Here is a 15,635-nt window from a genome sequence, read left to right as displayed (position 1 = left end):
CCATAAGCCACTTTTTCTTCCCTTCTCCTACCTCACATTCTTTTAAAATTAACCTACATAACATAGTGTTTGGCACATAATTAGCACTTACATGTGTTATCTAACCCTATTATTTTTACTTTCATCTCTAATAAAGACTCCTTTCAAAGGCCAGTCCCTTAGTATGAACCCTGAATTTCATCCCATCCTATTGTCTCTAGCAAGTTATCAGTATAACCTTTACTCTCTTAATTTTCCATCTTTCACTATCTACTGGCTCCTTCCCTGTCACCTACAAAAATATTAGAATCTCTTCCATTTCTCAATTGATCTTCCCTTCTCAGCTGTTATTGCCCTCTCTCTCCTTCTGCTAAGCTTCCTAAAAATATCTAAATTCAGTTCTTTTCCTTCCTCTGCTCTCACTCTTCTAAACTCTCTACAACTGGATTTCCAATTTCATTCTACTGAAACTCTTTCTCTAAAGTTATAGGTAATCTCTTAATTGTCAAATCAAGAGACTGAGAGGCAATCCTGATTACCTTTCAATCCCCTTTTAAATTCTCTGCAACAACATTTGATACTGTTAATTACCTTTGTCTCCTGGACACACTCTCTAGGATTTCAAGATATCATTTTCTCTTGATTTTTCTATTGTCTGACAGATCATACTCAGTCTCTCTCTCTCTCTGTCTCTCTCTCTTTCTCTCTGTCTCTCTCTCTTCCTCTTTCTTCTCTCTTTTCTCTTTCCCTCTTTTTTAGATAATTTCCATCCTTATCATATTCCCATACTATGAGTGCCCCAAAGGCTCTATACTGGGCCTTCTTCTCTTTTCACTTGATACAATTTCAGTGATCTCATATACAGATGATTCCAGATATAAGTATAGCCACAGAGCCCACGTCTCTCCTCTGAGCTCTAATCCCACATCTCCAATTGCCTATTAGACATTTTTTTTTAAATTTTTTTTTAAACCCTTGTACTTCGGTGTATTTTCTCATAGGTGGAAGAGTGGTAAGGGTGGGCAATGGGGGTCAAGTGACTTGCCCAGGGTCACATAGCTGGAAGTGGCTGAGGCAGGGTTTGAACCCAGGACCTCCCGTCTCTAGGCCTGACTCTCACTCCACTGAGCTACCCAGCTGCCCCCATATTAGACATTTTGAACTAGAGTTATTGTAGTTATATCAAACTCAAAATATCTTAAACACAACTCATTATCTTTGCTCTCAAACCATCTCTTCTATCAGGCTTCCTTAACCCTTACCCAGGCTTCTAATTCCACTGCTATTATTATAAACAAAAAGGGGGATCCTAAGGAGATATAGATATACAGTGATGTGAACGTATCTATCTGTATTCTCCCTAGCTGCAGATGATGGAGGAACACCAACTCTGATCACCCTTGATAGTTGATATAATTTCCCCTTTTCTCTAACAGTTACCCAGGGAGGACCCCCAAAAGGTTAGATGGATGGGTAACCTTTTCAGGTCCAACCTGGGGTTGGATAAATTAATATAGGACTTTTAATTTGCCTTGGATCATGTTTGATATCTGAATGCATTGACTCCCTCCCCAAGGGTCATGATATAAAGACTACTCAGTAAGGTACTTGGTTAAACTCTCTTTATCTTAATCAGGGAAAGGATAAACAGGACAAGGATTGGGGATTGGAGACCCTATCAATCTATTATCTATGCCTAGTTGACAACCAGGCTGGAGGCTATTGATCTAGTACAGTGGTTCCCAAACTTTTTTGGCGTACTGCCCCCTTTCCAGAAAAAATATTACTTAGCCCGCTGGAAATTAATTTTTTTAAATTTTAATAGCAATTAATAGGAAAGATAAATGCACCTGTGACCATCACCACCCCTCTGGATTGCTGCAGCACCCACCAGGGGGCGGTGGCACCCACTTTGGGAATCACTGATCTAGTAGAAGCTGGAGCTTTATTCTCTCCACTACCTCTGGCCCAGGCTGGTCACAGCCAAGCCAGAGAATAGAGAATGCTATTGATGCAGCTGGGTTTGTGATCTTATTCTCTCAGCTTTCTCACTACCAGTATTTGGTGATGCACTAGCTCTCACAGTCTTCAGGAAATATTCAGATTCTTCCTATCCTCTTCTTCATAGACCTCCATGCCTCCCTTTACCACCCACTCAGAGATTTCCCAGTCCAGAGACTCCTATCCAGAGACCTCCAGAGCCCAGAGAGATCTAGAGAGACCCCTCCAAGTGGCTGTCAGGGATATTTATACTTTGTGGGGCCAACCGGCATTTGTCCCTGGCTCACGGTACCTGGGAACATTCTGTGTCTTCCAATTGCCTTCCCTGTCTATCATTTCCCAGATTATGAATATAACACTATCATTTCCTAGATTATGAACATAACACTATCCTCAACTCTTCTCAATGAGTTGTGAAACCTTATTTTTGTTTCCTTAATATTCTTCTTAAATGTCTTCTTTTTGCTACTGATACAGATATCATCTTACTTCAGGTCTTCATCATTTCTCACTGAGTCTATAGATTAGGTAGGTAATAAACATTTATTTTTTACTATGTGCCAGGCACTATGCTATGAACTTGAGATAGAAATAGAAGGAAAAATAAAAATGCCCTCAAGGAGTTATACAGAGATAAGATAATATCTAAAAAAAGGTGAGGGGATAGGAAGTACCTAGAACTGGCATAGTGGCAAAGAGTCAGAAGCACAGAGGGAATAAAGTAGGACCAGTCTGGGTACATTCCCCAAATAGAAACCTCCTAAAAGAACTTATCAGTGGGAGAAGCAGGGCCGCATAACAAAAGAATACTGCTAGGTAAGAAGGTCCCAGGCTAGGTGAATAGTTCCAGGGTATGATAGCAGTTGACTCAAGATGTCAAAAAAAATTTTTTTTAAACCCTTACCTTCTATTTTAGAATCAATACTGGGTATTGGTTCTAAGGTAGAAGAGTGGTAAGAGCTAGGCAATAGGGGTTGAGTGACTTACCCAGGGTCACATAGCTAGGAAGCGTCTGAGGCTAGATTTGAACCCAGGACCTCCTGTCTTTGGATCTGACTCTCAATTCACTGAACCACCCAGCTGCCCCTGTGATGTCAAAATTCTTAAGACTCAGTAGTATAACTGGAAGAGGAGGGCAAAAGTCTTCAAATTGATCTCCCTGCTTAAAGTCTATCTTTATTCCAATCCATTATCCATGCAATTGTTAAAACAATTTCCCTAAATCTCAGGTTTAACCCTGTCATGCCCCTCTGATCAAGAAATTGATCTCCAGGATCAGAGCCAAAGTCCTCTGCTTGGCATTTAAGGTTCTTTACAAGCAGGCCCCTTCCTATCTTTCCAGTCTTCTCATACTTCCCACATAACACAGTCTAAGATCCATTGATACTACCCTGCTCAGTTTTCCTTACATATGGCATTCCGTCTGTGCCTTTGAACGGGGTCCCTTACCTAAGGAAAGCTATATTTGCTCACTTTAGGAGAACAGGAACATTTCTTCAAGACTTGTCTAAGACAACACCATAGGCCCTTACCATTTTCCGATCTACCTGATCCTCCTTCTCTGAGGCTACCCTCCACCTATTTTGCATTGATTATATATATGTATATATATATGCATATATATATACATATATACATATATATATATATATATAAAATTTATCTGTCTTCCCTTTAAAATCAGGAACAGTTCTGAGATTTAACTTTAAAGAACCCCAAAATTTATTATTAATAAATCCATAGTGTCTGGGAATTCTCAGTAGAGTATTTAGCACACAAAAAGTATAACTGTTTGTTGACCATCTAATTAACAGTAATTCTTTTTCATATGCTTCTTTTTCTTTGCTAGAATTGTGTAAAAGGCAACAGATTCATCAAATTCAACCATAGATAAAATATTTTCTTAAGATGATTATGAATGCATTAATTGTCCAGCAGGATGCATTACCTTTGAGACATATGAAGCTGTAATAACCCAATATTCTTGACGGGTTCTAGCATCATTTGCAGAAACCACTTGAATCTCATACGGGTTATAAAGAGCTCTGCAATCATCCCTATATCTGAGAAGTCCATATATATATTCTCCATCATCTGGAAGATCTTCTGCTTCCTATGAACAAAAATTATTTTATTCTCATTTTGTCCAACTAAAAATAATCTAATTACAATCAGAAAACTAATTAAATCATTAAAAAACTGATTTAATAGCAATAACCCATGATTTGATCAGTGTGAGTCCTCTCTCCATTAATACAGAGGGCAAGTCCTCTATTTTTGTAAATAGTTATATTAATTTCTGTGGCCAAAATAATGTCAAACTTATCAAGCCTCTGAAATAAATAGGCTGACCATCATGCAAATATCTTTAAAAGACTAATTTCAAATTAGAAGCATCTCTCAATACATAGGACCAGCTAACTGTATTTTACTGGCATATACTTCAAGAATCCAGGATCTCTTTCTCACAACAGATGAGATCTTGCAGTAGTTCTTTAGTGGAGGAAATATGAAGAACCTAGGAAAACTAAATAGGGAAGAAAGTTCAGATTTTCCAATGGTGTTCAATAAAAAAGAGGCAATGTGGCATAACACAAAGAAGTTAGGCAAGACCTAAATTAGAATCGCCCCTCTAACATTTACTAGCTATATGGTATTGGGGAAAACATTTAACCTCCCTGAGGCCTGTTAAAAGAAAAGTAGGTAGTGGAGATATATGTATAATGATAGTGATGTGTATCTGTCTATGATCTCCTCAACTGCAGTTGGCGGGGAGGAACACCTACTCTCTCACCCTGGCTGCTGCTATAAATTATCCCCTTCTCCCTGACAGGCTCAGTTGATTAACCTGTCAGTGATTCCTTTAATAGCTGCCCAAGTGAGGACCCTTGAGAGGTTAGGCCCAACCTGGTGTTGGATAGATTGGTTATTGGCTATTGATTAGTTTTGGATAATGATTAGGATCTGACTGCGTATTCGAATTCCCTTCCCAAGGGCTGTGATAGAAAGACCACTCAGGAAGGTACTTGTTATTAAACACTGGTTTATCTATAGATAGGGAAAGGATAACAAGGTCAAGGATTAGGGGTTGGAAACCCTATTGCTCTATTGTCTATTAAACTAATTGATGATCAGGAGTGGAGGCTGTTAGGTTGGTGGAGGCTTGAGGTCTTCACCCTCTCTATATATGACCAGACCTGGCCACAGCCAAGCCAGAGAATAGAGAAGGCTATTGCTGAAAATAGATTTGATGAACTTTGTATTCTCTCAGCTCTCTCACCAATAGTGTTAATGGTTCACTAGCTCTCACAGTCTAGCAAGGAAATGGGTTCAGGCTTATTCCTACCTTCTTCTTCTTCAACAACCCTTCCACCCTTCAACCACCCTTCAGCCACCCTCTGCCGAGACTGATCCACAGAGGCTTGCTCCAGTCTCAACTCAGAGATCTGTGATCTCCAGTTCTGAGCCTCTGAGTCCAGAGACTTCTCCACTGTAGCTGTAAGGGAGTATATATAGGGCTCACGGCATCTGGGAACATTCCAAATCTCTCAACTGCCATCCCTGTCAGTCAAGGTGGCATCCATCTCATCCCAGATTAATGATTATAACAGGCCTCAGTTTTTTCAACTCTAAAAAAGAAGTATGCTGTGGTGAGGTCCAAATGAGATATTATTTGGAATGTATTTTGCAAACCTGAAAGTATTAAAGAAATGCCAACAATTATCATGAGAGCTTTTAAAAACTTTCTATGATCCTACTTACATAGTGCGTATGCTGATAAAATGCTTATAAAGGTACATCTACATTGAATGCAGATGATTTGGGGCAAAATATTTTAGAAATACTTGCCATAATGCCAGGAAATTTTTATACTGACTCAAGATTTCTGTTGTCTTAGAATGTTATTACCAAACATCAAACTCATTTAAGCACTAATGGTAACGATGATTAAATAACAAAATTCAAATAATACCCCTTTCAGTTCTACATCTATTAACCTAAATTTTTTATATTTAGATTTTAAAACCTCTTCTTCTGGCTAATAAGTAGATTTTGGCCTGTCTGACAATTGAAAAAGTCCTCATCATAATGTTAGTTATGTATGATTCTTAGAAGGAAATGTATGTTTATAATCTATAATGTTAAATTTAAATTATTTTGAGAATAATTTCAGGATAAGGATCTTGCCATCTCCCCAGAATCCAGACGATGGACCTGTTTGGTGAAGGCACCAAAAAGATGCCTAAAGACCCTTCACTGGACCATGAAGATCAAAACTGAACTTTGGGGTGCAGTTGATTGAACTATGGGGAGTTGAAATTGAGTTGAATGTATTGTTTTGAATGTACACTAATATGCCAATAGGGGACTGCCCCCAAATTGGTTTTTTGTCAATGCGGCTAGTTTATCCATTTGTTCATCTATTTCTTTTATCCCCCAAATTCCTAAAATTTAGACGTTGTCTATGTTTACAGATCCAGCAAAGAAAAAGGGTCAACTTTTTTTTGCCGGATCTCAGGGGGAAATGTTTGTTTTGAATTCAGGGAAGTGCTATTTGGAAGTATCTAGCAGACTCCCTATGGACACGTGGGGGCTTTGAGACTACATTACCCGTGATTCCAATGGGTCTTAGGGCGTGGGGACATCAAAGGTCCCCACACAGGGGGCAGCTTAAATTCAGAAGAGGGCCTAGAGGAGGTCTCTTGGTTTTTGCTGAGTGGCTGGCTGGCATATGAGAGGGACAAGATGGGCTCCGGTAGTAAATTTAAAAGATAGTCAGGCGTGGTCATATATTTTACCAACATGGCCATGGCTTTAATTAAACTACTAATTTCTCTTATTATATCGGTCTTTATCATTTTTAATCTTAATAGTTATTATAAGAATGTCTATTTCTTTTTAGACCTGATGCCCTTTGTTGATATTCAAAGTGTAATAATTAAAAGTGGGTTTGACAAATATAAGAACTTAAAAAAATTATTGTGGTCACTGTTTACAAAATTAACTCTTAAGTCACGAGGCTATTAGCAGCTTTAGTAGCTTTATTACAGCAGGGTAGAGATAGTAAAAAGGGAAATGTAGGAAGGCGATAAGGGAATTGTCTAGCCTGCCACTCTTAAGTCTGCTCTGAAGAAATCTAGCTCGCTCCTGGACAAAGTTCCAATCTCTGGCCAGAGGAGCAGGAGAGTCTCAGCCTCTAAAGCAGAAGTCCCCTGAGGCAGAAGAAGTGCCACACAGAAGAATCCAACACAGAGATACCAACACAGAGGTTCTCCCTCAGCAAGAGTCACCAGCACAGCAAAAAGAGAAGATCCTCAGCAAGAGTCACCATCGCAACAGAAGCAGAAGTGACCCAGAATGCTCTCAGCTGGCTTTTATAAGCAGTTTTCTCCACATCTCTTCCTGTCTCTCTGGTTCCTCCTTCCTTTCACTGTGGGCTGGTCTATCACATCTCAGGAACCAATCAAAATCTCTCAATTTGCCTAACACTGCCCAGGGGTCAGTGTCTGTGGGATCTACCTCCAGGCCTCTGAGGATGTGAACTCTTATCAAAAGTATTCAGAAGTTCCTGTCTGATTAAGTTAAAAGGGTGGGACACTCCAAGTACTTGATTGAGTTAAGATTAAAAAATTCCCTTTCACAAAGGGAATGATAAAAGTAAAATGTACCATATATTATTATTATTAGTAGTATTATGATGGTTGTTATTCCTGCACTAAAGTTTCTCCATGGTCTGAAAGCTAAGTCCAGATTCCGAAAGGCTATGCCAATTATAGTTCAAGATCTAATATCTCCTACAAAACTGCAAAGGTTCAGATTAGAGGCCTAGAGATTGTGTATTCACTGTGTAAGGAATAGTCAAACTTGAGTTTGGAGGCAAATTGGCAACACCATTTTTTCAACAAATGCAAAGTGTAAACCCTGTACACTAAGAATTAAGGGATGTGTGGCATACATTGGCTCAAAGAATCAAATCCACACTTTTTGACTTCAAATCCAGTGTTTTGTCCATGATGCCCATTCCTCATGGGATCACAGGGTCAATGAATTAGAAGTATTTCACTTGTTCATTTTATAGAAGAAGAAACTGAGCTAGCTCAGATCCTCTCACTGTAAATCTACTGCTCTTTTCACTTTAATATTCTGCCAGCAATATTAATATATGCATGTCTATACACAGCCATATGTATACCTAAAATTGTTTCTCTAAAAGGTTCAACAGTAGTGTTCGGGTTTTACCCTAGCATCACTTCCAAGATTAAATAAGTGATGATAATAGGGGTAAAAAGTAATAGGAGAAACCATTTTCCAAGGAGAGATACCAATAATTAGTTTTAAGGGGAAAAAAAGTCTTGGTAGATCAAGTTTCAAGATCTTCTTCTAGACTAACAGCAGAGAATTCAAAGAAGTAAAAGCAAGTAGGAGCAGTTCTTATGCCCAAGAAAGGCTGGAAAGGCACAGAATCTAAAGACTCAAAGGTCACGACTCCCAAATTCAGTTCATACTTTAATCTGAATGGCCTCAGCACATAAGAAATAAGGAGGGATTGTTCAGCTTTGGCTTGCCGGCAGTAGTGATGGGAAATCCACTAACTCCCAAGGAAGCCCATTCCTCTTTCAAATAGTTCTAATGGCTAAGAAGGTTTTCCTTGCATTAAACCTAAATCTGTTTCTCTGAAGTTTCTACCACTGCTTCAAGCTCTGCTTTGGAGACAAGTAGAACAAAGATGGATATATTTTGTCCTTTCAAAATCTCTAAATCTCTTCTCTAGGCTAAATATAACCAATTCTTTCTATTTATCCTTTGATGGTAAGAACTCAAGGCACTTCCAAAAAATTTCATCTTCCTATAGACCTCTTTAGCTTATCAATTTCTTTCCTAAATTGTCTTGATTTCTAGGTATAGACTGGCCAAGACAGAAGAAAGCAAAATAATATGGCGTCCTTCCCAAAACAGGGAACAATGTCTTTCCTAAATACAGTTGAAAATGGAGTCAAACATTTTGGTCATCAAGACACACTGATGAAATATAATCAATTTGTAATTAAAGCCTCCAAAAGTTTTTTAGACAACCCTATTACTGTTGAAGGAATTACTATCATTTTCCCACTTATTCAAGTACATATTTGTCATTCTCATTCACCCCATATATCCAAATGGTGACCAAATCTTAATTTTTTCTGCCACATCTCTCACATTATGTCCTTCTCTCTCTATTGACACAGCCATCACTGAATTTCAGTCTCTTATCCCTTCTTCTCTACATTACTGCAATAGCATTTTTAATAGTCTTCTTGCCCATCACTTTCAACCTCCCCAGCAGCTACACTAGGGAGCAGGGGAAGAGAACTCTTGAGAATAGGGTCCCATCAAAGAAAACTTAACCAAAACCAATATCAGGGAGAAAATATTGACTTGAAGATTAAAAATATTTTTAAAAAAAGTTTTGGTTTCCTTCCTTTGAGACTTGACTCAAACACTATTGCATGTCTACTCTGTATATATCTTGTATGCATGTATTACTAAGAATTGTAGCTAAAATTTATATAGTAGGTTTAGAGAGTAAATTACATATATTATATCATTGGATTCTCACAACAATTCTGAGTGTAGGCACTATTATTATCATCTCCATTTTACAGATAAGAAAATACGTTGAGAAAAATTAGGTGACTTGTCCAGGATCTCAAAGTTAGAAAGTATATTAAACAAAATTCAGCAACCTATATTCATATACAAAATGTTATTTCTGCCACTGAAATGCAATTTTTTTTGATAGAAAGGACTATTTTGATATTCTTTTATATCCTGAGGCTTTAAAACCTGAAAGATGGTTGGTATTCAATACATGTCTGATTTAATAATTGATCATTATTTTTCTGATGGTTTTTGGTTCTTGCAGTTTAGAGAAGACAACATATTATTTCCCCATGGATGGTCAAGTGATTCAGGTAGTTTATAGTTATATTAATGTGAAAAGGCAATATGATAGAGAGAAAAAAGAGCTGAACTTGAAATCAGGAGAGAACTGGGTTTAAATCCTCCTCTGAAATGTATTATGTGAGTAAAAGCAAGTCATTTAACCTAATTATCAATTTCCCCATCTGTAAAGTGGAGATAATAATAATACCTATTTCACAACACTTGTTGTAAAGACTTGGACAATGCACTTTGTAAATCTTAAGGCATTATATAAATGTTATCTACTATTGTAAAAAACATTAAATTCAATCCAAATGAAGGATTCTTAATATTTTTTGTCATCGACCCTTTTGTGGTCTTGTGAAGCCTATGAGCCTCTTCCCCGAATGTTTCTAAAAGGTTAAAATGAACTACATAAGATTACCAAGAAAACCAATAATGTTGAAACAGTTCTCACAATTTTTTTTCAAAGTTCAAGGGCTGCAGGTTAAGAACCCTGGACTAGGTATTGAATATCACATAAAACAAACATCAAGGGTTTTTTGTTGTTGTTTTTTTTACTTCACTTACTACCATCTGCAACTACTGGTGGTTCCAGAAAAAAACCTCTCAGGATTGTTTATTTTTCCCTCATTTAAAAGGGACATGAGAAAACAGAGGATGTGCTGAGTTAATTTTCTTTATACTTCACATTTATTTTTCTATCTATAATTGGCAAAATAAAATGTAGGTTAAAATAAATTTTCTAGTCTTAACTTTTAAGTTATCCAAATTATCCTAAATTGAATTAAAATAGCATAGTTACATAAATAATATAAAGCAATGAAAATAAAAATACCTTAGGTACGATCTTCATATAGAGTTCTTTAGGTTTTTTTACATCCAGCCTACGTGTCTTTAATTCAGTTTTCCAATTGAGCTTCTCTCTCAGTCTTAAAATATGTCTCACAGCATTGTCATCCCTTGGTACTAGATAAAAATATTTTAAAATGTTATAAGTGGGGGCAGCTGGGTAGCTCAGTGGAGTGAGAGTCAGGCCTAGAGACAGGAGGTCCTGGGTTCAAACCTGGCCTCAGCCACTTCCCAGCTGTGTGACCCTGGGCAAGTCACTTGACCCCCATTGCCCACCCTTACCAATCTTCCACCTATGAGACAGTACACCGAAGTACAAGGGAAAAAAAATGTTATAAGTAAGTCCAGTATCCATAAATTAAGTTATGAAAATCTCTGCATAGTACAATAAACAAATATCTGCATATAGAAAATATTTAAACACAAATTTTATAAATCTAAATATTACAATAAAAATAAGTTTGGGGGCAGCACAGTAGCTCAGTGGCTTGAGAATCAGGCCTAGAGAAGGAGGTCTTAAGTTCAAATCTAACCTCAGACAGTTCCTACTATGGGATCCTGGGCAGGTCACTTAATCCTTATTGCCTAGCTCTTACCACTCTTCTGCCTTGGAACCAATACACAGTATTGATTCTAAGATGGAAGGTAAGGGTTTAAAAAAAGATAAGTTTACTTGAAGATAATGTTAATATAAGAGAGAAGGGAAATATCTTAAAACCTAGTCTAATGGTAGCTCATTATAATCCTATTTCTTAAAAAGCTCAGAAGATCTAATTTCATAGTTATATGTGTAGGTCACAATCATCTGCCATTACTTCATATTCAAATATAAAGAGAGAGAATAATCTTATGCCATGGGGAGCTAGTTGGCACAGTGGATAGAGGGCTAGGCCTAAAGTCAAGAAGATTCATCTTTCTTCCTAAATTTAAATCTGACCTCAAACATGCACTAACTGTGTGACTCTAGGTAAAACACGTAACCCTGCTTGCCTCAATTTCCTCATCTGGAAAATGAGCTGGAAAAAGAAATGGGTAAACCACTTTAGTATCTTTACCAAGAAAACTCCATATGGGTCCCAAAGAGTTGAGCATGGCTGAAATAAATTAGTAATTAAGATTCCATGCTTGAATCTCTTCTCTCTTATATTTGTTCTAGTCCATTTTATCCAATCCTATGGCATTAAGTATTAATGAAATTTGTTGGATGGGGACCATAATCATAATAGAAATTCCAAGGAATAGAACAGATAAAGTGGGGGAAAGGAAGGAGAGGTGAAGAGTATTTTATATTAAGAAACACATCCTTAAGAGGAAATCTAAGAACCTAAAGGAAAAGCATAAGGAAGTGTGTTTAGTTAAATTATCAGCAGGAAAATGAAATATTGTCATAGGATCTCATTCTAGATCACCCAAAGAAAAGGGAGAAAAAAGACAAAAAGTGACAGAAACAAACCACAAATCTAGAAATTTTACTAGGATATTAGGCCCAAAACAGAAGAGGTGGTAAATCCTTGGCTTGCCACAATGTTAATTTCATCCTTCAAAAGGAGTAATTAGCAAAACTAGGAATTGGACTTAATTCTAACCTACAAGTTAAAATTGAATGCCAAAGTTGAAGATCAGAAAAATGGGAGAATGACGCATAATCTGATATGTACCCATAACTTTAGGAGAGTGGTTTTTAACAAGATTTACATAAGGATTAGATAAATAAAAAGGTAGGGTTGTTGGTTTTTTTAATGTAGTTACATAAGGGCATTCATCAATCAACCTATACCTTTTAAAAGACATTTATTGAAAGTACAAAAAATACAAAAATCTAAATGCACTTATTTATTGGTCCTTGACTTAGTGACAAAAAATCCCCCCAAAAAACCCATGCATACTAAGTCCACTACCTATTTTCCAAAGGAAACGTTTTGCAAGCTATATTTTATAGAGGAAAACTTATCTTCCATATAAGACAACTGGGTTATTTCAAATCCCAGAACATTTCAAGAAATTCTTGGACAAGATTCAAAATTGTTCAAAAGATAGCCTAATTATTCATGCAAAAAGTAAAATAGAGGAAGAATGCCTATTGTTCAGACCACATTATTCAACTGGATGAAGAATCTATTGGGTTTTATCCAATAGCATATGTAAATTTGATAGATATTTCAAGTGGGGGAAAAGCAGATGTCCCAACTTAAAAAAAATTGTCATATCATGAGTTTAAGTTCCATTTATGGTAAAATCCTAAAACATGTTATTAATACAATGGTTTGTAAGAATTTGGAAGGAAAGAAGTGATCACTAAAGGTCAGTATGGAATCATCTGATGTGAGTTCACTGGCTTAATAGTTTGAAGAATCCACCCAAGTTTATGTTTTGAAAATTATGTAGTGAAGACCCCCAAGTATAATGAGAGGGACTCTCATGTAGAAAGAGGGACCCCCTAGATGCAAGGACTGTCTTTGTGAGGCTCAAAGGGAGGCAGAATGGACAGCTTTAGCCTCTTCACCCCTCATTATTCTCCAGCGGACATTTTCATTCGTGTCATGAGGAGAAAGAAGCAAGAAGTTTGAGCCAGAAACCACTCTTAGCTCTCCTCAAAGACACTGGATCCTGGACTAATATATCTATCGGTTTTCTTCAATATTATTAGTCTAGACCAGTGATGGGCAAACTTTTTAAAGAGGGGGCCAAAGGAAAGGAAATGCTCATCTGTCAGTCTGTTTCTAAGGCAACTCTTTCGAAGTTTCATTGTATTGTATTCATCAGATTAGGAATAATGTCACAGGGCGAATAGAACATTTCAGGGGGCTGCATCTGGCCCATGGGCTGTAGTTTGCCCATCACTGGTCTAGAGGATGTGATCAAGTTTGAGCTAACTTCTGTCATTTCTTGCAGAAGAGTATGGGAAAAGGGACCCCACCTTTATATTTAAGACTTGACCCTTTCTCCTACCAAATGCCAGTTCCTTAATGAACATACATTTTTGGGTTTCTTTAATGAGGGGATGGGTGAATTCCGTTTTCACTTTGTCCTATACTTTTAATAAAGTAGCTTTCATTTATTATTTTTTGAAATATGTCCAGTTTCTTATTTTAGTTGTGTGTTTGCAGGAGTTTGATGATTTTTCTAGTTTGGTTGTTTCAAACAGTGTATATATGCCTTAGATTTTCTTTTATGTTTAAAAATCTTTTTTGTTATTATTTAATCATTTCAGTTGCATACGACTTTCCTGCCTCCATTTAGAGTTTCCTTAGCAAATAAACTGGAGTGCTTTGCCACTTCCTCCTTCAGTTCATTTTCTAGACTAGGAAAACTGAGGCAAACAGGGTTAAGTGATTTGCCCAGGGTCACACAGCTAGTAAGTGTTTGAGGCAGGATTTCAGGTTTCCCTGACTTCATGGCTGGTGCTCTAACCACTACACCACCTAGCTGCCCCCAAATCATCTTACTTTGTTCAAAGTTTTCTTGTTGTCTTATAGAATAATTTATTCTTTTTATGCTCAGTTCTGTTTTTGGAATCTATTACTTGGATGTTTTCAAATTCTGCTTTTTTAAACTTCTTTTTATTCTCAATTTAACAAATAAAACTAACATTTTCATATCCCAAAACACATTTAAAAAAGAGATTGTACTTCAGACTGTAAATTACTATCATGTAAAGCTTGCTTTTTCTTTGAAGTATATGATAAACTTTATATATATTTCAACATGCATTTCAAAATTTTCTGCTCATCTGTGTTTCCTTCTGGCCTTCATTCTACTCTTCTGGTTATTGAAATAAACATTTCAATGACTTCCTTTTCATTGTGTTCATTTTCTTTCTTTTTTCCTTTTTGGCAGGCATGTTGCAACCTTCCCTTTGTCTTACATTTGTCACCCTCCCCACCTCCTCAATGAACTTTCCACTGCTCCACCAGTTTTATCAAGATGCATCATTTCTAACTTTTCCTACTCTTCCTAACTCTTCCTACTCTAACTTATTTATTCTTTTGTTAGATTTGTCTAAGTCTGAAATTAGTACATGGAGTCTTCCCCCCATTATAGCTTTACTCTCTATTTTCCCCTTGAATCCATTCAGTTATTCTTTTAAGAATTTAGATGTTATACCATTTGCTTCTAATCAAAAGGTAAAGGATTTATGGGAGCAAGGTTGACTTGAGATGTAAACATTTGGCTAAGAGGAATGAATGGATTTATGGCTGTCTTATTATTTGGGAGAGATGGGCTCTTGGTTAAGGATAGATACTATGTATTGGTGCCAAGGTGGAAGAGTGGTAAGGGCTAGGCAATGTGACCTGCCCACTTAAGTGACTTGCCCAGGGTCAAATATCTAGGACATGTCTGAGGCCAGATTTTAATATAGTCCTCCTGCCTCTAGACCTCTCTCAATTCCCTAGCCACCTATATGCCCTCTTTGTTTATCTCTTTTAATCAAGTTTATTTTTACTGTTCTCGTACTTGAGAACATGCTTTTCTGAATCAAGATGACTGGCTCATTACATGCAGATTCTATTCTTTTCCCATTTTTGAAGATGGGGACAGACATTATTATTTTCTATAAATCAGTAATCCTCTCCATGAACAATCTTCTTCTCATATCACATCTGCTGCTATTTTCTGTGATATCTGTGGCTTGGCAGATATATAGGGTCAATTTTCTCATCACCCCTTTCGTTTGAATTTGGAGAACTTGTGGTCAGTTTTACAAGTCTTTAGGCAATTATTTCTTTTATCAAAGAACCCATTCCTACCAAATAATGAGACAGCCATAAATCCATTCATTCCTCTTAGCCAAATGTTTACATCCCAAATCAACCTTGCTCTCATAAATCCTTAAACTTTTTGATTAGAAGCAGCAATGAAAAGATTGCCTTGCCCCTCTG

General features: G+C 37.0%; 1 protein-coding gene across 1 annotated transcript in view; it reads right to left on the bottom strand.

Annotated features, from left to right (window-relative positions):
• Nucleotides 1-15,635, bottom strand: part of DNAH14 (dynein axonemal heavy chain 14) — a 374,871-nt gene that overhangs the window by 338,880 nt on the left and 20,356 nt on the right. Inside the window, exons 5-6 of the mRNA XM_044674970.1 lie at nt 10,742-10,872; nt 3,929-4,093 (exon numbers count right to left, since the gene is read on the bottom strand). Coding sequence (XP_044530905.1) covers nt 3,929-4,093; nt 10,742-10,872 — 296 coding nt within the window. The remainder of the gene's footprint in view (nt 1-3,928; nt 4,094-10,741; nt 10,873-15,635) is intronic.

This window comes from Gracilinanus agilis, chromosome 4, assembly GCF_016433145.1.
Source record: "Gracilinanus agilis isolate LMUSP501 chromosome 4, AgileGrace, whole genome shotgun sequence".
Classification (NCBI taxonomy): Eukaryota; Metazoa; Chordata; class Mammalia; order Didelphimorphia; family Didelphidae; genus Gracilinanus; species Gracilinanus agilis.
The sequence above is the reverse complement of the archived record's forward strand: the minus strand, read 5'-3'. Positions and strand labels throughout refer to the sequence as shown.